Source organism: Epinephelus moara, chromosome 10 (assembly GCF_006386435.1).
Source record: "Epinephelus moara isolate mb chromosome 10, YSFRI_EMoa_1.0, whole genome shotgun sequence".
Classification (NCBI taxonomy): Eukaryota; Metazoa; Chordata; class Actinopteri; order Perciformes; family Serranidae; genus Epinephelus; species Epinephelus moara.
The window spans coordinates 6336415-6360302 of NC_065515.1; the positions used below are offsets into that span (position 1 = coordinate 6336415).

Genomic DNA, 23888 nt, shown 5'->3' on the forward strand with positions numbered 1-23888 from the left:
CAGCGCACTGGTGCCAGACACCGCAGGACACTCCCAGAGATCCTGTGTCCATGCCTCGACAGGTCAGAGCCAAATCCCATCCAAGGAGGCCCCACCTTGGATTAGGGTACATCTGGGGTACCGGCACATCACAAGAATCCTTGAGCAGATTGGGACCTGGGAAATTTAGAAACCAGGTCGACACCTTGAGATTTTTGTCACGTTCAACAGGACATTTCTAAACAGTGTGTGTAGTGTGGCATGGTGCATTATCCTGCTGGGGGGCCACTGCCATTGGGGAGTACTGTTGCCATGAGGGGGGGTACTTGGTCTGCAACGGTGTTTGAGTGGGTGGAACATGTCAGGTGGTATCCACATGAATGCCAGAACCAAAGGTTTCCCAGCAGAACAATGCATTGGAACAAAATAATCAAAGTTATTCACTTCACCTGTCAGTGGTTTGAATGTTTTGGCTGATCGGTGTGTACATATATATATATGAGAAGAACTTTATAGAGAAATCATCAGTGCCGAAACAAACTCTTACAGTAACTGCAGTATAGCCAATGAACTCATCCACAGAGAAGCATGACAAAACATAACATTATAATTTTACTATGTATTTCTGTATCTAATATGAATACTTGACATTAACCCTCAAATAAAATGTGGAAACATGTTTGTTTTTTTAACCTAATTTCCTCCTAATTTGGTATTATCTGCAGACGTGACCGCTCTGCCACATGTGAATACCATGACATATGTGAATTGTAGAACACAGACTTTAGTCATTATAAAATCAACCTGTGTCGACTGCTTGGACCTTTCTAACCACTCTTCTTCTTTATAGAGGCTCTTATTACTGCATGATCCAAATCTTCATCATTACTTTATAATAAGACGATGACATCTTCACAGAGAGTATTAACTTCAGCCCATGCTGACACACTAATGAATGTCTGAGCTGCAACAACTGATCTGGGATTGTTTTATTTCATTCATTATCGTTCTAAAAAACATTATGAAGACATATAATTAAGGTGATGACTCAGAGTTATGATTGTGTTAATAATATTTTGGTTCATAGAAAGTGCAGTGTTACATTTATATTGAATGAATCAAGAGACAATTAATTAACTACAGAAATAAACTTTAGCACTATTGTGGGGGCTGAGTGCACTTTACAGACTAGTTTTGGGTTCATCCTGAGGGTGGCAGCATGGCTTCATGTGAAAACACCAACATGGAAACTCTGTATAGATCCTACAGAGTGCTTTAAATGTCGATAGCTCAGATTTGGACTGAATGAGGTTTGGGTCATGGATAAAAATACACACAAGACACTATCAGCTTCCTCCTTTTTGCTTTGAATGCCACAGAATTTATCCAAGCTTGTCATGCTCTGTGCACGATGATGGGGAGGAGATACAATCAGTAATCACCAAAAACAGATGCTATATAATCACAAGGTTTTACAGCCCTCTTGGCATTTAATTCAGTAGACATTCTGAATGCATAAAAGCCCTGTCAGACTCAGAGAACTTTTCATAAGAGCTCATTATTATTCATTTGAGCTGTGTGACCACTTGGAAAATAAATTCAAATTCATTAACTGGAGAAAATGAATTTGTGCACAACAGTCTTTTGTTATTAAATGTTTATTGGACAAAGTTTGTCATCAGAGGGCACTGCAGGCTCCTGATACTTTCTGTGTTTGCTCATGTTTATCCTCAGACGACACACATTGCAAACATTCTCTTTATACTTTATACTGTGTACGTTTGCATGTTCCTTTGACCCGACGTTCTCATTTTTTCCCCTTACAAGAAAGAGAATATACCAGAGACCCCTCATCATGTTTGTCCCTTGGACGGGTTTAGTTCATCATACCTTGGGAATGGATGTCTTTTTTCTACGTCAAGATGACATTGGACTTTGGTTATTTAACAACACAACTTAAAACTAATGAAATGTCAACATGATCTGTTGATCTGTCATCAGTGTGCTGTGTCAAATTGAATTTGGCATTAGACATTGTCCTGACACCTGACAGCAAAACCTAAATTCATACATTCATTCATACATATATTATTTTCCGGGCATAAAAGAATACAAGGCACGTTTTATTTTTATTTTTTAATGATGTGGAGGTGGACTCCAGTATATAAAGAAAAAATAACAAATAAGTGTATAAGGAAAGAGAAGGAAACATACTGCCAAACAAAATGTCACGCATACATCCTCATGCATCACTCTGCAGGGTCACATAGTCACAGAACAAGTTCATAATTATGAAGGCTTATCTTCCATTTTGATTTGAGTCCATGATTGGTCCCATGGAGGTGCTTCTTTCTCCTGAACACCATTTATGCTACAGAGCAAACATTCATAAGATGCTGTTTCCACCATTGCATTAAACCATTCTTTCAATTCCAGGGTCCTTTGTTGTCTTCCAGTGTCTTAGAATAACTAGACAGACAACTATGGACTTAAAGCAGGGGTGTCGAACATGTGGCCCAGGGGCCAGAACCAGCCCGCCAAACTGTCCAGTCCGGCCCAATATATGACTTGGCACCCCTGATGTTGATGCACATGTTAAGGCTGAGAGGTTTCAGGAGCAATTTAAGCAGTGAGCAGATACTTAATGTAAAATGCTGCCTCAGAGGCTTTTCCACCCTGACCAGAAAACAGCTCTGTGAAATAACTATAAATACTTTCTATGGTCATATTTAAAGATATTGAACATTGTGCAAATTATTGTCAACCAGCAGCTTCAGTACGAAAGAATCTATATCAGACTTCTGTCTTAAAACAACATGTGTATAACCCTGCTGCTGAGGCACTGACAAAACCTCAAATTGTAAATGGTTTGTAAGGCAGGGGACAACTTAACCTGCTTCTTCAACAGCTTCCACTTTAGTGGAAAATTATGAAAAAAAATGCAGATGTAATTAAAGTGAGTAGCAGACTGACTGAATGTGGAAAAACTGAGACATTCTGTTGAATTTGCACATATTTTTCTGAGGATATCGCAGGCTGTTCATCATTCGTTTTGTAAATGGATGAACATTTTCAGAGTGTACGTCTTATTTATTATTTATAGGTTATTACGCAGTGGTTTTACTGGTCTGGCCAACTCGAGATCAAACTAAAATGAGTCTGACACCCCTGACTGAAAGGAATTTCAGAACCAAACCAACAACTTTGAATTTCTAATACTCTAATCCAGAGTGCTCTGACCAAACTACATTCCCCCATACACAGCACAGTGCAGGAAAGTTCCTATTTCAGTTTTACATTTCCAACAGCTGTTGTTATTCAGCACACCCCAATAAAGCATAAATAAACAAGTTTCAACCATAAAATGTGATCAGGTTTTGGACCTTGTCCACTTTTGTGTCAGGATCACCTGCAGACTGACTTGGCAGAGATGGCTGCCATCTTGTTTTTATACAAATTAGTGTATTGTGCAAATGATTCTTCCACATGTTCACCGCCAAAAATCTCGATCGTCAGGGCCAGGGCTACTTGATGGGACAAAAAGTGTCCATGAACGAGGACAACAGGTCTAAATTAAGTAGAATGAAATGTCTTCATATGAGGACACAGGGTCTCAGGAAATTTACAGTGCAGAAGAGTTCCTAATTCTGTTTTCTAATTCCAGCAGCTATTGTTATTTATCAGCTTCTTTCAACAGTCCCTGATTTCATATTTTTTCTTCTTTTTTTTTTTTTTAAGTCAAATTTTTATTGACTTTTGTTAGGTTGGTACGTGACAGTCCTGCATATCAAATGAGACATTCAGTCTTGACCAACAAAACTAAAAATACAATACAAACAGGGCAATAGAGATCCGTACAACAAAAAGGGGTACAGCACCAGTCCCAGCCAAAATATATTCAAAATAACAAAATTAAATTTGAATAAATAAACACATAAACACATTAAATTAATAGTGATAATAAAAAAATTTAAAAAACGGAAAAAAAAAAAAAAAAAATCACACTTCCAGGTCCCCCAAAAAATGCGGAATAATTCCAAATATCCCCACTGACTGGGCCTTCCATATTTTTTTCTTCATATTTTTATCAAGTTTCCCACAAAGTAGAGTCTGAAAATGTCATAAAAGTACAGCACCAGTCCCAGTCGGCCAAAAATCAATCAATATAACAAAATTAAATTTGAATAATTAAAAAACAAAACAACAATATTAATAATAAAAAATAAATAATAATAATCATGAATAAATATAAAATAAAAAAAGAATAAATACATAAATAATGGAGCAATAATAAATATATTAATAAAATAAAATAATTCCACCCCCCAGCACCAGTCCCAGTCTGCCAAAAAACACAACACAATAAAATAAAATAAATAAATAAAAATAAATGAATAATAATAACAATAATAATTATTATTATTATCATAATCATAAATAAATATGAAATAAAATAAAAATAATAAATACATACATAGTAAGAAATAGATGATAAATAATAAAGAAATAATAAATACATTAAAATTACTAGTGATAATAATAAAAAACAAAAAAAACAACAACAAAAATCACATTTCCATTTTAAAAATAAATTTTTATGTTTTGCACCAATACTCCTTGTGTGTAAACTTAGAAATAAGCCAGGTTCTGATTCTGAAAATTAAGTTTCCCACAAAGCAGATAACGAAAATATTCTAAAAGTATACCATAAACTCCTCACACAGTAACCTGATGGCCACATGACATCCTTAAACAAGGCAATTTTTATTTTTCTGTTGTCTGTTTATGATTTATTTTGCTTTATATTATCCTTATAAAACAAAGTTTCCGCTGCTGTAAGTGCAGCGGTGTGGCCTCTACATAGATTATGTTATGATACAGAGAGCAGGGTGTGATCTTGTAAATTATGTAATTGAGAAATTAGAACAATAATATCCCACCTCATACGAAACACCCTCACACCGCAACACTGCTGTCTCCCCCTTGTCGGCCGTTCTGCTCTCCGATTGGTCCACGCGGAGGGGGCGTTTCCATAAACAAGCGCGACGGACGCTCCTGATTGGTCGCCGTCACGCCGCTCAAACTGTTGCCTGGTGATCTGCTTGCAGCTTGTCAACCGCACGATCCAGTTACTGTAGCTGCCTGCTGCAATGAAAATATCTCGGTTGGTGGGTGGATAATATTCGGGCCCGGTTCCATCAGTATTTCTCCAACACTTACTGAGTGAGTACTTTATTTATCTGTACATTAACAACAGCTGTCAGCGTTCAGTTTAACGTCAATATCTTCAGAGGAAGCTCAAGAGACAAGGCAACACGCTTGAGGTTTGTTTTTAGCTAATTTGCGGTTTTATGTGTTTTTGTGATTTAGGCAGAGCTCTAAACTGGCTCCGTTGTAACGTCACTAACCAGAGTCCGTATTGGAAAGCTGTGAATTTGGCGGCAATTTGTCCTAAGTTGTGTTAAGTGTCGCCATTTGTTTGACTTGTTGGATTTATTGCTGCTCTGCATTGGAAATGTGGGAGCTACATTCAGTCTGTGGGCAGTGGGAGCTAACACACACTTGTACGCACAGTACAGACGAGCCCCTTAAAAACAATCATCCTACAGCTGTGTGTGTGTGTGTGTGTGTGTGTGTGTGTGTGTGTGTAGCTGTGAAGGATGTCAGAGATGTGAAGCAACAGGACAAGTGCATAACACATATTTACATATACAGGAATTATTTTCAAATGTTGTCTCATAATGCATTTTGCATTTTTGTGATTTTTTTGTTGTTCCCAAATATGTGTAGTGACGTAGGATGGCTCTCTTGTTTTTGCAAAATTCTAATGTCTAATTTAATGATCATAAATCAAGCATAGATAGCAGTGCATTGATCATATGAGGGGGCTCCTGTATTTTGAATTCCACAGACTCAGTCCATTACCACGCATGAGTCACTCTGTTGATAGAGACAAAATATATGATCCACAGCAATGCCCGGTGCATTCCTGATCATATTAGCCTTCTAGGTCTGGGCCTGGAGAGTAGTTGGCGAAAAATCGGCTCTGGAAAACAATAGGCTGCATGCCACTGCTGTGTAGGCTGTGAGATGAGGAGAAGGAGAAGGAGGAAGCACGTTTAAAACAGAATAGTTCTTGTATCATCATCCTCCTCCTCAAGTTTACCTGCAGCTGTTACAGTTTACTTGTGTTGACGGTGTTGGGCTGAGTAAGATAAGGGAGTAATAGAGCACAGAGCGGTGTTTAGTGTTCTGGGAGACAGAGTTTATTTTGGTGACGAGGTTTTGCATACTGATGAGCAGCTCCTGTGCCCACAGCACTGTAGGAGACTGGGAGTGTGAGTAGGCTACACGCAAGTCCTTGAGCTCTTTCAGCAAGGAGAAGATGAAATGGAGAAAGTGGTATCTGGAGTCTTATCTGATTCAGTAAGAGTAACGAGTGTGTGGATACCAGAGGAGACGCTTTGATCACATTAGGAGATTGTGTGGTTCTCATTCACACTCCGGCAAAAAAAGGTAGGAAAACAGCGAGGAACTTTGGGGCTTTTATTATTGGTGTCATAAGGTATCGTCAGCTCTATATGTACAAGGCATTAAATATGATGCTTATGTTAAAGGGGCACTCCACTGATTTTACACAGTAAGGTCAGTTTACTCGTCGTTGAGAGTAATATTCAGCCCGTGTTGTGTAATGTCCTCTGCAGCTCTTCAGGAGTCTTTGTCAGAAGTGTGACAGATTAACCCTGATGACATCAGCAAGGTTATCTCAAGTGAGGCTTGAGACTTCAAATGTCTGCCAGAAAACTTGTGTTATACTCTGTGGGATGACATTTGACAGATGAGGGCATTTAACAGGCAGGCAAGGTGTAATGAAATGTGCTTTTAAAATATATTCTGGGACCCAGGGTTTTTGAACACATGACCCGCTCCAGGGACTTAAAGTCAGGATGTCCGAAGGCACTGATGCTTTGATTTCGACTGTTCTTTTTGACTCTTGCAAGTCCCTCAGCTGAACAGAAGTGCAATGCTGAGTCACTGGAGTGCCCCTTTAACTCAAGGAGATAGAGCTGTAGAGTGCCAGTTTTGTGTCATTGAAGTACAACTGGCCAACACTACACAAAGAGCTCAAAGGGACAGTTTGCCTCAAAATGAACTGGAGACCATTTTGCGATTGGATCACTCCACTCACAATACAGAAATCTGTGGCTTATAGCGAATGTGGGCCAGGGAATGAACTCGAGCTGAGGAGGTATTGACAAAAAGCTAACACCATGTCAGTTATGTCGAGATGGTCTGAATATCTGAAAAGCGACGAAGCTCAGAGAGACACAGTCTGCAACATATGCCGTCAGTTGGTGCCAATCAAGACGGAAAACACAACAAATTGAGAGTATGTATAGAAGGAATTCGCTGTTCTGTTACCTGAAAAGGTCCCAGTGACCCCACCTTTATTTTAACCCTTTGAAACCTGGAGTGACATCACTTTTCTCGTGCTGCTTTCGAACGCCTTTTGCAAGTATTTAAACCTTTGAAACCTGAGTGAATTGGTGCGATCACTTTCAAAAACGTAGGAAAAAAAGGCAAAGAGCAACTTGGTTAGAATTGCAAATTGCAAAAAATGAATAGATTTAGAAATTTATTTAAATAAGGGAAAAAAGCTAGGGAAAACTATATTTATAATTATATTTACTATTACATCTTAAAATTATTTTACAGAGTTTTTAAACACTTTTTTCTAGGTCATTTCCTTGTTTGTTTTTAACTTTGTTTAAAAATAATTTCTTGTTTTAAATTTTCTAATTTCTTTCTAATATTTTGGGTAATTTCTTCTTTCGTTGCTTATTGCATTCTTACCATTTTTTAAAGAAAGAAATCAAGCTAATTTCCTCAGATTTTAAAGGGTTAGTGTTATATAGCAGGCTAACTTGTATTGTTTTGTTTAGGCAAATAAAACATGTTTGCAAAAATTAAATGTTTACATTTTTAAATGTTATTCAATGTATTTTTTTTTAAATCACAAAATATGTTCTAAACCAAGCCATGTTTGCACAGTTAAATATTATTTCTATTTTATATGTTAATAAACTCTATTCTGAAGTTTAACTAATGTACTCTGTGGTTTAGGGCTGTGCCACGTCATCTCATTCATGGTGATACTGGTATAATTTTTAATATGATATGAAAAATTCATATGGTGATATTTCCGATATTTCGACTTTGACATATTGACATCATACTGTTACCCACCGCAGCAACAAGCATGGCTGAAAGCAAAATTATTACAGACTCTGCGGTGGTTCCAAAAAGAGGAGCAGCTTCAGTAGTGTGGAATAAACTGTGGCGTCCTGAATGTTTTATGAACAGCAGCTCCTCTGGCAGCAGCACAGCGCCTCTCCCTCTCCTCTCTCGCCGTGTGCACACAGGAGTTTGTGTCGTCAAGTGATTCTGTCATAAACCTTTGGTAATGTAAACCTACGTGACGCTCGCGGCTCGACAAAAAGTACATATATGTGAATGTGTGATAGTTGTGGTATCATAACAGCCTGTCACAGGTTACAGCGTGATGATTAGAGGAGAAATGGCAGAGCATAAAGGTCCAGGTGGGAAGAAATAATCATTTAGGATTTTACTAAAAGTAAGAAATCACCTGTTGATTTATATATATAGATCCCAGGGGACATTTATTTAAATGTGTAATCTGTGGTAGATTTTATTTAGTTGAACTATTAATATTGTAACACAATCTGAATCTCACTCTGAGTTACTGTTGTTGTTCACAAACTAAAGAAATGAGAGATTGTTTTATTTTTACTGAATATTTGAAGCAAACTTTAAAATTATATCACTTATTTGTTGCAATTCTATGTTCTTCAATCAATAATGAAATATTTTCTTTACTAATTTGTCGAATCGTCAAGAATATCGTTATTGCAAAAATACCCTGAAATATTGTGATGTTATTTTAGGGCCATATCGCCCACCCCTACCGTGGTTTCTTCAGGCTTCAGTCATTATCAGGATACTCATCAAACTGCCATGATCAAATTATATATCGTGATAAATATCGATATTGATACAATATAGAAGACATTATCGTGATGTCTCCTTCCAGAAATCATGACCCAGTCACTCAAGATAATCCACAGACCTTGTTGTGAGCAGTTTAATGTAGGAACTATTTTCCTTCTACCAAACTACACCTGCCATCTGTATTGCACAGAAAGGAAGCACGTACGCTAGCTCACCTAGCACCACTGTTAGGTAACATAGAGCTCATCCGAGGAGGACACCATTACGGCCGGGCAATTAATTGAAAATTAATTGAAACCGACATTCAGAACCTCTAATTGACGTAGTCTTACCCGTGTCTGTAATTTTGGGGTGGTTTTTAAAATTTTAAAATAGTTTCCCCACTGTGTGTGTTCATTCGTGTCCCCTTAAAAACGTACCACTCCATGTGTAGTCACATGACTCTGCCCGTCCAATCCGTGACCTGGAAGCAACATGGAGAAGAACTCAAACACTGAGGCAACTGAGCAACTTGAGCAACCCGTACCAAAGAGAAATGCGGTGCCTGTCATTTGGACACATTTTGGCTTTTGTGAAGACAGAAAGAAAACAAATGTAAACAATGTGGAGAAGAAGCACTACAGATAAAAGGAAAATTATGTGTTTTTGATTTATGGGTGAACTGTCCCTTTAACTGATGCACTTTTAAAGGAATATATTGTATGTGTATAATTTGGTGACATTTTTTCTGCAGGTACAATTGAGCCACTGACGAAGGCATGTGGCGGATATTATGGCTTACAGTCGGCACACGCCTCTTTGGAGCCAACAGCTGGCTGCCTCACACTGTCCTGTAGCTGGGCCGCCTCTGCCTGAGCTCCATGCACCTCACGTATCGTACCTTTTGACTTCATGAAGATTCCTGACATCGGTGATGTAATGAATAAATTTGAAGTCCTTGGGATTGTGGGTGAAGGTGAGTTCTCATTTGATTCTGCTGTAAAATGTGACACTGTGAAATGTTAAAGCATTTTCTGTACATTTCATGATCACTGGTTCAGTCCAGTCTTTAGCCAGAGCTTTTCATGTGAGGTGGTTCACCCACAAATTTGTTTTAGGGCTTTTCAGTGAGCAATCGTTTGATTGTTTTGATCCAATTTGCCTGCAGAACAAGGCCGTTAAAAGCCTGATCTGTTGTTCATGATTATACAACTCAATAAGGTCAAGGACAATTTTAAAAAATTTATTCGTTTGAAAGAATTTTTACATGGAAAAATTGAAGCTGATGTGACCTGAATTCATGCTCTTGTGTTATTGTAGAAGTGAAGAGGAGGATTGTGGGATTCCATTTCATTGTTGTAAATATCAATGGGACGGGACGATTTGATAGTTCAGTTCCCCCAAAATGCTTCTCAAGGCTTTTCTTTTTCCTCGAGCCACTTGGTTGATAGAAAGTGGCAGAGGCCCGGAGGTGAGGCCACCCACTTGTCCCAGTTTTTACTCTGCTACTCCTCCATCCTAGAAGTTTTATAATGTGTGTATAATGTGTCGCTGGAAGACACAGAGAAACTCTGAGCTGGATTGTGAAGGCCTGTCCAAAGATGAGTCTGTCTGGAATGAAGTCAGCACTTTTAGTGCCACATGAAGCTGTAAAGTTGTGGAAGTTTTTCAGTCCAGCTCTACTTACTGCCTCTGCAATCACGGCACAGTCACAGTGCGCTCCACTTGATCCAGCATCATAGATTTTTCCTCACTGATCTTGAGGTCAGTCAATTTTGTTAATCATTCAGGACTGAGTGCAGCATGTTGGCTTACCCTGGCAATTAAATACACAGAATCTGCAATTACATCCAGCTCCTTATCTGAGGAGGAAAACAAATGGGATAAATAATTCTCGTGGTTTCCTCTTTGTGGCACAAAATCGAATCCTGTTGTTTCATGTATGTAAATGTTGGCATTGTACCGTTCTGCAAACCACAGATATATTTGTATGTTTTATACGTATCACATCAATGTTTCTAAAGTGATTGAGTTCTGATTACATGTACATGAGACGGCTGCCAAGCCACAACCACTGCAGACCGCTGTTGTTAGCTACACATTGGCAGCATTTCCAGCGTTGATTGTGCCACCAAAACTGGGTGTGTTTTACTGACACATTGGTGGCATTTGTAGTGGCAGTTGTGACACACAAAATGGTTGTTTTTAGGGAGATATAGGCAGCATTTAGCAACACATCGGTGGCATTTCCAGTGGCAATTGTGCCACCAAAATTGGGTGTTTAGCGACATTTTGGCAGCATTTCCAGCAGCGATTGTATCACCAAACCTTGGGGTGTTTTAGCCACACATCGGCAGCATTTCCAGCAGTGGCTCTGCCACCACAACCAGGTGTGTTTTGAAGACACATCAACGGCATGTCCAGTTGAAAGAGAGTTACCAAAATTGGGTATTTTAGTGACACAGACACATCATGGGCATTTCCAGCTCCAATTGTGCCACCAAAACTGAGTGTGTTTTAGCAACTCAGCGGCGACGTCCATCTGTCATTGTGCCACTAAATTGGTGCGCTTTAGGAACATATTGGTGACATTTCCAGCAGTGGTTTTGCTCAAAACCAGATGAGTTTTAGTTACACATCAGATGGATTTAAGAGGCAAATGTGCCCCCAAAACTGGGTGTGTTTTAGTGACACATCAGCGGCATTTTCTGGTGTGATTGTTGCACCATAACTGGGTATTTTAAGCCAAAACCGGATTTTTTCTGAACCATAACCAAGTGGTTTTTGTGCCTAGAAATAACCACATGTTAACCACAGGGAAGCATCTGCACTACACAAAAACGTACAAATGTTACATATCAGTGGGTTGCAGAAACGCACAATGGCAACATTTATTCTGGCAATTTGGTTACAGCTTGTAATGGATTTGTCTGAAAAGACAGTTTTAAACAAAAATCCTTTTCTGTGTTTGATGATTTAAGCATAGCTGACAAATAGCACATATAAAAACATGCAAAAAGTTGCATCCTTTTCATGCTGTCCAATTTGCTTATTGTTTCTTTTTCTGTTAAAGTAGCTCAGAAATGTAATACTTTGCACCAACCACAACTGCATGAGTAAGAAATTACAGTAAAAGTATTATAAAATTAGAATTTGTCTTAATAGTCACTGTTTAAGATCCATTACCTTGAATAGATTTTGAGTGGCTTGAAATACATGTTTCTAGCTTTTTTTAAATGAATGAAAAACAATGGTCACTTTGAATGAAGGAAATCAGTGTAAATTAATGTAAAGTACATGCAATTAGTGATTAATGTGTTGAAACATACACAGTCACCTGTCTGGTCTCCATCTGAAGAGCAACAACACTGTTGCACTCATGGTCAAATATATTTTTTAGGTATCTAAATTGTGTTAAAGCAAAGGTAAATATTTTATTGCAGCCTTCTGAAGAGAGTCGATGACTTCTTGTAGCACTGATGTTCTGGTGAAGGAGCACAGAGCAGTTCGTCATATGCCTGCTCTGTCCAAGAATTCCTCTTGAACCCTCAGGGGATGTGTGTGTGTGTGACTGCCAGGGTCGATAACATCAGAACTAGAGTAGCTTGCCAACACTTGTGTCCTACTTTCTGAGCCACCTGTCCTTTTATAGAGGGGGATGTTTTTCCTTGATTCATGTGAACATATGAAGCAAAAAAAAGAGGGTTTAAAACCATTTTTACTTTGTAGCAATACACAGAAATAAAACATTTCAGTAGTTGCTGGACTTGTTCGCATTGTTGGCCAACTCGTAACTATATAAATCAAGCTCAGGTTTATTTTTTAATGATTATAGGTCATGCTGGAATTGTTAATCACAGGTTAACATTTTAAACTGAATTTAAGATGTAATTTGTAGCTCTGCTTGAGTGGGAAAAGAAGCATTTGGATTACAGGAATACTTTGAATATTCATGAAAAGATTAGCTGTGGTGAATCTCAGTTAAACATGCTGTTTGTGTCTTTTTTAGGTGCCTATGGTGTTGTTTTGAAGTGCCGACACAAGGTAAGATGTTACAGATTTTCATATAATTGCCTTGTAAATTATTGATCCAATCATCAATTGTTTTTTCAAATTCTTATCTTGTTATATTATGTATTTCATGTAATACATTATGCTCATGAAAACACTGTGTCATATCAGAAAGTCAACAGAGGTTTTAAAGGATAAGTCTGATGATATTTAATGTTTTTCTCATTCTCGACAAATACCATTAAAAGGCCAAAACCCCCAGTGAATCGATTGCAGTAGCGAGAACTGTTTCTGCAGCCTTGGAATAGCTTATTTCTCTGTTCCACAGAACTCCATTGTAAGAACACATCAGTGAGTCATACCATTACACCTGGTGACATGTTCCTTCATTACCATGAACATAGGCATGAGTCAGTCCCACATACACCGTCTTGTTGCCATGAATACTCACTAGAGCACCACATATGCATTAATCCACAGCTAAAAGTGCACTGTCTGCTCCTATTTGAGTAACAGTTGGTAAAAATTACAGTGTCCAAGTAATTATTTGAAAATAAAAGATTATCTATGACCAACTTCTAAAGAGGCTGTACACAGTATTCAGAGCATATGTTATTCAGAGTTGGATTCAGGTTGTCTGCGCACGGTTCTCAACATGGAGGAGGCCAAGCCAGCAGCTAATGGTGCTAACAGCACGAACAATGGCAACACTGCTGACAGAGCTAGCGGTATTAAAGGGATACTTTGCCGATTATTAACCAGCTGTGTATCATAACAGTATGGGTAGTTTGTATAAAGGAATTCAGATCTCCCTGCTCATCTCTCAGCTCAAATCTGCCGGATGACGCAAAACGTGTCATGGTGGATTTTCGCTGGCTGTATGGCTGTTGCTTGAACTACAGATTGTACTTCCGCATTTTTGTATGCCTGCCACCACGGACACAAAAAGTATAGAAGCGGATCAAGAGAGGCCCATCCCTCTCTCGCTATCTCAAACTCAGATCAGACTCAGATCAAATGGTGAAACTAAGCAGTGCTGATCAAATATAAGCCAAGATTCTGTTGCTGAGTTGCCTATTTTTCACCTGGAAGGTTTTCAGAAACATATCTAAGCTTACTGTTTAACTATAATATGAGATTGTTTGTTACCATCCGGCCACCATGTTGTTTCCTGTGGTTTTCTCTGGTCATGTAGCACCAATATAAAAAGTATTTGTGTCTTTCTACTGTATAGACGACACAGTTTTATGAAAAGTGAAATACTTCTATGACCTGGGGGGTAACCGGAGGGTGGGCGGTACACTTCCGTCAACCAGTGGGTTGGGCAAGCTAACCTGCGGGGTAACCGGAGGGTGGGCGGTACACGTCCGTCAACCAGTGGGTTGGGCAAGCTAACCTGCGGGGTAACCGGAGGGTTGTTAGTACACTTCAGTCAACCAATGGGTTGGGCAAGCTAACCTGCGGGGTAACCGGAGGGTGGGCGGTACACGTCCGTCAACCAATTGGTTGGGCAAGCATTATCAGCAGTAACTGCTGTGTAAGACTCACAGAGGGACTTTCTTTATTCTCTGGTCAGGACGCCATTACTCCACCATATCTAACATAGCAAATAGTTGTTTGCGGCTATATTAATGTTCTGACTGCCATATAGAGAACCTTTAAGATGTAGGCAACACGTAGCATGAAGCCTCTCCATCTCTCCTTTGCTGATGTGCCTCGCCTGAGTCGTTGCAGATGTTAACAATTCTTTTTACCAGCTGTGTCGATGATTTTTGTTAGTTTTCAAACATTCCAAGCCCCTTAAAAAATGCAATGCACAGTAGAAAAATGATAATAATCTCCACAAAAACAATAGTTTGCTCATACTGGAGATGGTTGGGCCAAGGCATTTTTGTGCTCGGGCCCTTATTAAAGCTACAAGCAGTGATGAACCTTTGCGCTGGCAGAACTTCCAGTGAAAGTCGGGCAGTGCAGGAGTAAGATGGCATTTCCTGTTTGGAGTGCACGGTGCTGGAAATGGCCTATTGCAAATTTAAAACCACTTTCTGTGTCCATTGTGTGGCGCTAGAGGACACACGCATATTATACATCATGTTGCTGTACATCATGTGTAAACCACACCATGTCAATTTCATGTAAATTGTTTGGTTTTTTTTGTCACATAAGGCTGACTTACTGTTGTCAATAATTGTTGAAGACTTAAGCTCAGTTCAGACCAAAGATTCACGACAAGATGAGTTAAAACAAGCAACTAGTTGCAATGTGCCGTTCTGCAACGTTCTAAAAACCTGCCGGTTCACACCAATGCAACTAGATGAGATGGTGTATCATCTCTATGCAACAACTCTGTATTTCTAAGAAAGGCACTCTTGCGCTTCAGCCAAAAATGAAACTGGATCGGTGCTCACAGCACAGGACAAAATAGTTAACAATACATCAAGTGGGCCACTTCAAAAAATGACTGAACCCAAATGAAAGGAGGCTGGAGCACTCGATAAAATTGCAGTGAAACTGACGTTTCGACACTACTGCGTCTTCTTCAGAGTCAAAAAAAAAAAAAAAAAAGCTTTTAAATTTTTTTTTAAATTTTTTTTTTGACTCTGAAGAAGACGCAGTAGTGTCGAAACGTCAGTCTGTTTGCACCTTGTTAAAAGCTCTGCAATTTTATCGAGTGCTCCAGCCTCCTTTCATTTGGGTTCAGTCATTTTTTGAAGTGGCCCACTTGATGTATTCTCAACTCTGTATTTCTGTTTTGTTTTCCAACTTTTCAGGCTGATTTGGTGGCTGAATATAATTTGTAGCTTCTTAAAATATGAATGAGGACATTGATAGTGAGATAATGGCTACACGGATGACTGATTGTGGATTCTTAATAGCCCATATAATAACAATAGAAGCGGACTTCACTACAAGCTGATTGGCTGTTGAAACAGGTGACTTGCTTTATGTTCTAAAACCAGCTGCTGGCGATTTGACCAGTTGACACCAGTTGACCAGTTCACACTGCCGCAACTTTTTCTCTGCAATGTTTTAAAATGGTTTCATCTCGTCACGAATCTTTGGTCTGAACTGGGCTTTTGCCTTCAATAGGTGTCAGTGAGTTTGGGGCTGAGAAACACAAACAGGCTGGGGAATTTGAAGTCTGGCAAACACACTGTTGGTTTTGGTCTTTTTATGGGATTTGTTGACAATAAAAAAATCTGGAGACTATCAGCTGCCTTATCCTTTAAGGATGGAGATTGTAGTGTCCTGTGTGTTTATCTTATAAAAGATGAGGCTTGTTGACTTTAGGTTTATTCCTGCAGAGGCCCAGAGGACATTAGTGGACACTGTGTTTTAAAGGGAGTGGTCTCCATGCACCTGGTCCCACCACTGTAGTTCACTGCACTGGTCCTGTGCCTTAGAATTACTGTGATGTCTTAAGTGGCTCCCACAGACTGCTGGGTAATTAGTTATAGTCTTTTTGTCTCTGCTCGGGTTCATCAGTGAGAAAGATCTGCTTTGAATGGCAACACATTTGTCAACTTAAATTCTTCCACAACTTTGTTTTCATTCATGTAAAAAGGGCTCTGATAGGTTGTCTTGAAGCAATTAATTTTTTAGCATAAGAATAAGGAAGCCGAAACACAAAAAAACAGCAGGACTGTGAAAAGCAGACGACCCGCACTGCAGTAATAGCCTTGTCATCTCAGTCCATTTAAGGAAGAGGCTGTGCCAGGAATTGACAGCAATCCAGCATGAATAAGAGAGACTAACTACCTCCTACTTACAGAGATTTGCAGGAAAAAAAAAAGACAAAACACTTTCTGAGCCTTCCTCATCGAGATCCTCCATGTTTTTCTTGTTCTGCAATCGCTGTGCATCTGCGTTCATTACGACGTTTATTGCGGCAATGACCTTATTCTGTGTAACCATTAGCCAGGTTTCTAATGCGATCAAGTTAGCTTATGTGTGAATTGTAAAAGACAACAGCATCAGACCTGATGTTGAGCTAGCACTCAGAAGTGAGGAGAAAGAAGAAAGCCCTGCTGTAAGCCGGAATCACAGCCTATAATTACTGGGCTTTATTATTCAGACTGATTGATCCCAGGCCGCGGCAGCTGCAAATGCCAATGTCTTCGTTTTATACAACAGATCTCACATCAACAGACCTCAGTTAGATCCACACAACAGACGGAGGCTGTTGGTTTGTCTGTAACACTCTCTTAAATGTGTTTATATGTGCGAAAATATCACCGCAAAGATTTCTCTGAAAGGTTTATCAGAACAGATTTGTCAGCTGGTCTGGTCTATGTAGAGGAATAAGATAATTCATATCGGCAGATATAAATCAGACTTTTTAAACACGTTCTTTATGTACACTCTTAGACATAAGGGTTCCTAAAGGGTTCTTCTTGAAGGGCCGAGGTTCTACCCAGAACCATTTGCTCCTGAAGACTCCTTTTTTGAAGAAAAGGTTCTTAAACAGTGCTTTTTTAAAACAAAGGGTTCCTTTAAGGACCCATTTCATCCAAAGAGCCAAAGAGTTTTCAGTGATTGAAAACATGGGTGTTAAAAGATCCTCACCCTCAAATATTCATATGTTTACCCATGTGTCAAATGGTATTTTTAAATACAAATCAATTAATTTTACTTGTGTTCTGCAATAGTTGATATCTTAGCCATTATTTCATGCCATACAATACCAAGTGGTTTTATGGGTATTCAGCAATTTGCATTTAGTTCTAATTTGGAACCAAGTTTTGTTTTCCAGCCCTACTGCACCACTGAAATAGTAAAGGCTGTAAAGATAAAGGGCTCTTGAGTGGGTCCTTCTTGGGAACCTTGGGGCTAAAAAACACTGGCGGTGAACCACTGTCTTATTTCCAGTCTCGCCGCCCCCAGAACTAAATGCCCTTTCCCCCCACTCACTCTCTGCTTGTACATACCATATCCTGTAGCAGCTCTTCTTCTCTGCTCCTGTGGCAGCTCGACTCCTTTCCTCACCACTGATGCAAAGATAACTCTGTCGCTGTTGCTGTGTCTCTTGTGTAACGGAGAATAGATGAGGAGAGACTTGTTGTTGAGGTCGAGAAATACCCAGTGCTAATCGACCTACAGTCCCGACATTATACACACTGGCCAAAAAGATATTGCCTGGCGAGTTATAGCTCTGGAGATCGGCACTAATAGCTAGAAATCAACTTTTACTAAGGGTCTGCAGATGATTTTAAGCTAAAGCAGAGGTGGAAGAGGTATAGACCTTTCACTAAAAGTTTGGACCCATTACACCATAGAAGGATTCTCTGTCGAGCCTCTCATAGGGGGTTCTGGGAGGAACCCTTGACAGATTGCTCTTGATATAACCCTTTATGTTGGGTTTTAGCCACTCCAAGGGAATTCCAGGTGGGACATTTGTAAAAGATTCCTCCAGGATCCAAAAAGGTTTCTCATATGGGGACAAGCCGAAGAACCCTGTATGGTTCTAGTGAGCACCTCTGTTTCTGATAGTGTATTGATTTTGATGAACGCTATGTTTTTCATATGTCTAGAGTGAATTTGTGCTGCCGATGCATACAACTAAAGAAAGGAATGGTCTGTTTAAATTTACTTGCGGTGGCCTTGATGTTTTTATATCTGCTGATGTAAACATTTTCATGTGCAGCTGAGCAATAATCAAGCACCCTGTAAACATGTATGGACTTTAAAACTTTAAACTTTAAAAACTCCCTAAAACTTGGGAGAAATAAGCTGTGTCCCTCCTCAACAACAACAACAGTGCTGATTGGTGGTTGACTGGATTAATGTCTGCAATGTAGTAACAGTGCAGTAGTTTAAAACAATCAGTTAAAGAGAGTTTGCTAGCTGTGCTGTCATTACTTGATTTGACATTAGTTTATGAAGCTAATTTGGAATGTCTTTTAATTTAGCTCATTACACTTTCATTATTTCTCTGGCATATAACAAAGGAACCACAGTCCCCTAGAAGGCTGACATTTTGCTCCGATGTGTGCACTGGAAACACCATAATATATGCTGTTTTAATAGAATATCTGTTGGTAACTTCATTGCTTGACGTGTGAAAGCACAGGAGGATGAATTCTCTGGCTGCAGATCAATATGGACCGGTGCCATCTGGAAAATATTGTATTGTTAGTGTGAATGAACGGGCATGTTTTTTCAAGGGCTAACTCACAGATCTATGCTGCATAATTATGTGTGCATACACACAGACGTGGGCACAGACACACACCTCATGCACGGACACACACGCATGTGCTGACACTTACAAAGCAGAATAACACATAGGCTTACCAAGGGATTGATGGCGCTGTGACTATGGACAGGGAAGCGTGCTGGCCAGAGAAAATGGCTGTATTTGTGTAACAACTGCTGCTGAGTTGCAGCTGCTCGTGCTTACAGAACGTACTTATTTCACCAGTGGCACGCCCCTCAAATTTGGTTTATACAGTACATGTGTTTAACAGGAATAATTAGATCCAAGAAAGATCTGGGGACAGATATAGAAAGGATGGAAATGCAAGTGTGCATTCATCAGTTACCACATAATAATCTGAATCTATTTAAGAGGCTGCTGGATGTGTCTACTCCCACATACGCTTCACAACATCTGAACACAGACTTAGGAGTCAGCTGGGCTAAAGCCTCATTTCCATCAAGCAGTCCGGTTCAGCTCAGTTCAGTTAGGTACACATTACAATGGTTATGTTTCTGTTTCCACTGTTAGAAGCTGTGGCTGGTTTTGAACCTGTAACTACTGTTAATACCATGGCAAGCTCTTCATACATTTGTAAGCTATAAATATAAAATGAAAGGATGTTTTGCTGCCTCTAGCAGCAGCTATAGAGTGAGAAAAATAATTGACTGTGCTCACTGTCGGCAGTTACAGGCAACGTTCAAGGAATGTTTACTTGTAATGTTACTAAATGCACAAGTTGATGACATTCTCAATGAACACATCTTCAACTGTGAGCATCCCATTTGTTGAAGTGTCTCTTTTGAAGCGTTTTAAAAAATGTATATGAATTTCAACCAGCATTTATTCTAATCCTCAATTGGAGAAAAAATCGTTCCAGTGCGCTCCGACAGCACTAAACCCCTGCTCTTGCCTGACAAGGACTCAAATGCACAAATCAACCTTTTTAAAATACCCCATCGAAAGAGACTCTCTCTCTTGTTCTAAAATGTCAGCGGGAAACCCCGTTATGTTAATGATAAGCCAGGTGCAGACATTCCTCTGTATCACTGCTGAAGAGGAAATACAGCGAAAGCTCGATGGAGCAGTGAGTGACAACAACCCAGTCTACATTCAAGAGTACTGTCTAAACCAATCCGGGGTCTAGGTAAATATCCATAGGGGTTACTTTTGGTTCTAAAGGTGATATACCGGAAGTTTTTGGTTGAAACAGGGCTCAAGTGTGACATAGTGAAGTTACACAAGCTTCTTTGACACATTGTTCTCAGTAAATTACCAATATAACCTTTGAGGCACTACTAGTGATTTTTACTATTTACACTTGTACTATATTCAGAAAAAATTCTATCTTGTGCCTTTTCACAAGTCATTGAAATGCAGGAATAGATAGGGCAATGAACAAGTGATGTGCAGGTCAGGGTTTTTTAAAACATGCACCAACTTGGCCTCTTATGAGAGCAAATCCGCCCTCCCGATTCGCAAACATATGGTTCAATCGATTACCCGAATCTGACCCGCAAACTGGAGCTGAAGGTTTCTGGTAATGACCATCGCTAATAACAAAGTACTTGCTGTTGACTATATGGTTCTATATTATTGATGGACGATAAACAGTTTTTTGTCCAGTGCCATTGTTCTTGTAATGTATTTAATATTGAAATAGCATTGGCGTAAATGCTTTACTGTAAACAAGTCACAGATTCAAATAGTACCAGGGTCTTGTGACTGGTTTGCTCCAGGCAAAAGTATCTTTTGTCAGATGGATTTAATTCTGTACTTCCTTGTCCTTGCAATATTACTACCTTCATTCACACAACAGCTGCACCGGCATTTTCCTTGAAACATTACTTCATCTTTAGGTAGGACATTGGTGGTACAGATTTACCTGAATGTCTATCCATGGTTTTAGAGCACACCAGGGTATTTAGAAATCCTAATGGTATGATTTTCAATAGCGTCAAAAACACAGACACTCCTCATTCTATTAAACTGTTATGGAAATGCTGTATTGAGGATATACTGAATGTAGTGCACAGCATGCACCGATAGAGGTCAGTCTCCACTGGTGTTAAAGGCAGATGAGCTGAGAAGGATGGCGACTACGAGTGTTAGGGCTTACAGGACGAGTAAAAAGTCAGCCAGCAATGGCAGAGAGAGACAGTGGTGGAAAAACGGTGGTAAAACCTAAATATTTTCATATCTAACTTGGTGAATTAGGGGTTAGTTATTGTTTGAACATTGGAATCACTTACTAAGATGGGTTTGGTGAGTTTTGCTTTGTTTTTGTCCAATTTAAATAAAGTGTGTTTAAGGATGAGTTAAGTCAAGTCAAGTCAATCTTTATTTATGTAGCACATTTCATACACAAGGCAACACAATGTGCTTTACATAAAATTACAATACAATCGCAATATAGTCATAAAAGTGCAAGTGCAGAAGAGAAATATGCACACACACACACACACACACACACACACACACACAGAAGGAATTTAACCATAGGTGGTTTTAAAAAGTAAGGTTTTTAACCTGCTTTTAAAGGTGTTCAGTGTGTTAGTTCGTGGGATGGTTAAAAGACCACTGCCTGTGGACCTGAGAGTTCTTGCAGTTTTGTATCCAATCAGCATGTCTTGAAGTGCAAGGCCATTTAGAGCTTTGTATACTATTAATAAAATTTTAAAATCGATTCTGGTTTTGACAGGTAGCCAATGCAGAGATCTGAGAGCAGGTGTAATGTGTTCAGACTTTTTAGTTCCAGTGAGAATGTATGCAGCTGCATTTTGAAATAACTTTAGTCGCTGCACAGCTGATTTTGGGAGGCCGGTGAGTAGACCATTACAATAATCTAGTCTGCTTGTTATAAAAGCATGGATTAATTTCTCGGCGTCTGATTTTGATAGAAAGCCCCTTAGTTTGGATATGTTTTTTTAGATGGTAAAAGGCTGATCTTGTGAGATGATTGATGTGGCTCTTAAAATTTAGATCACTGTCTATGATCACACCCAGATTTCTAGCTTCACTTTTGCTCTTCAGAGACAGAGAATTGAGATGAGCTGCAATTCTCTGTCTCTGAGCCTTTGCACCAAAGATGAGTATTTCTGTTTTGTCTTTGTTCAGTTGTAAAAAATTCTCTGACATCCATAGATTAATATCTTCAATACACTGAGTTAGGAAATGTGTGGGATCTAGGTCATCGGGAGATAGAGATATGTAGAGTTGTGAATCATCTGCATAATTATGGTAATTTATGTTGTGTTTCTGTATAACATGTGTGAGTGGGAGCATATAGAGGTTGAATAGTAGTGGTCCAAGAATTGAACCTTGGGGTACTCCACACGTAATACACACTCTGTCTGAGGCAAAGTCACCAGTGGACACAAAGAACTGCCTTTCCTGGAGGTAGGTTCTGAACCAATTTAGAGAATGCGTGCAGCTGCATTTTGAATTATCTGTAGTCGCTGCACAGCAGATTTTGGGAGTTAAGCTAGTCTGAGTTCGGTGAAAGAGCTTGGGGAATGTAGCAAACTCACCACCATATGACAACAATTACCATCACACACTGTAAACCCTAGTTTAATGTCAGAAAGGTTTGAAAAAGCAGATACCGCCCAAGCTTACTGTAGAGAGAAGCATAATGTCAGTAATCCATTCTCTGTCAGTGTGGTAGCCTAAATGGTTTAATTAGAAAAGTGTATGTGGATGATTAATATCACAATGTCGACCAACTATTATTATAGCAAGAATTACTTTCCTTGATTGCTGAAAGTATATACAGTATATCACTGTGTGTAATGACAGGAGGTTGGCTGCTGTGGCTTTATTGGAGGACTTTTTTAATACACCACTTGGATGAGAATGGGACTGCGCTTCCATCATAATGAAAGGCGTTTAGGAGGAATGTATAATTTAAGCTGATAGTATGTTGAAAAGGTATTTGTATGTCGGCCAGGCCTGTCATGATAATTACATTACGTCGAGTTATCGCACAACATATGGACGTGACCTTGATCATTTTGCTGACCTCCATATTTCCTGTTGTGTTAGAGAAAAAAATACTAATAATATATATTGGGGGTTCTATACTGTGAGACAGACACCGATACAAGTCCTAGGTTTAAGTACTTGCGGAAGGCGTCTGAAAGCAGCACCAGAAAGCCGATGTCACTTTGGGTTTCAAAGGGTTAAGGGAATTTGGGATCCTAGCACCATTTTACATATTAACAATTCGAGGACTTTTTTCAAAATCTTATTATAATGTCTGAATATTCTTAAGAATTAACAGCTAATTGCTCTTTGAAAGGGTGTGCTTGCAATATTGTGCTTGTATATTATCGTTATATCAGAAGCATTAAATGGTCTTAAAATGTAAATTTCTGGGACAATATATCGTCCAACAAAAGTAGTTATGGTGACAGGCCCAGTATCGACATCTCTTTATGGCAGATTGTTCGTGTTTAATGATAATTTACTGTCAGAAGCCAGATCCATCAGGGTTTGACGCTAACTTTTTCAACTTAGGAGCACATGTGCTCCTAAGTTGAAAAAGTAAGGAGCGCACAAAGAACTTTAGGGGCACAATGTAAATTGATCAAATAATGTGTTGTCCGTAATAAACGTGATGCAAATAGACATTTACAAGCAAAATTATTTAATGAATTTGTATACAAAATGTACAGAAAGGTAAAATCATCAA

The 23888-nt window shown here is 39.2% G+C and overlaps 1 protein-coding gene across 4 annotated transcripts in view; it reads left to right on the plus strand.

Moving 5' to 3' along the window:
* Positions 1-5077: 5077 nt before the first annotated feature.
* LOC126396797 (cyclin-dependent kinase-like 5) overlaps positions 5078-23888 on the plus strand; it is a 70180-nt gene continuing 51369 nt past the window's right edge. For 2 of the 4 annotated variants that reach the window (XM_050055105.1, XM_050055108.1), the window contains exons 1-3: positions 5173-5303; positions 9743-9964; positions 12998-13032. In XM_050055105.1, coding sequence (XP_049911062.1) covers positions 9901-9964; positions 12998-13032 — 99 coding nt within the window. In that variant the 5' untranslated portion in view covers positions 5173-5303; positions 9743-9900. Of the gene's footprint in view, positions 5304-6128; positions 6496-9742; positions 9965-12997; positions 13033-23888 lie in introns of those variants that run through there. The other 2 variants (XM_050055106.1, XM_050055107.1) reach the window with 2 other exon arrangements.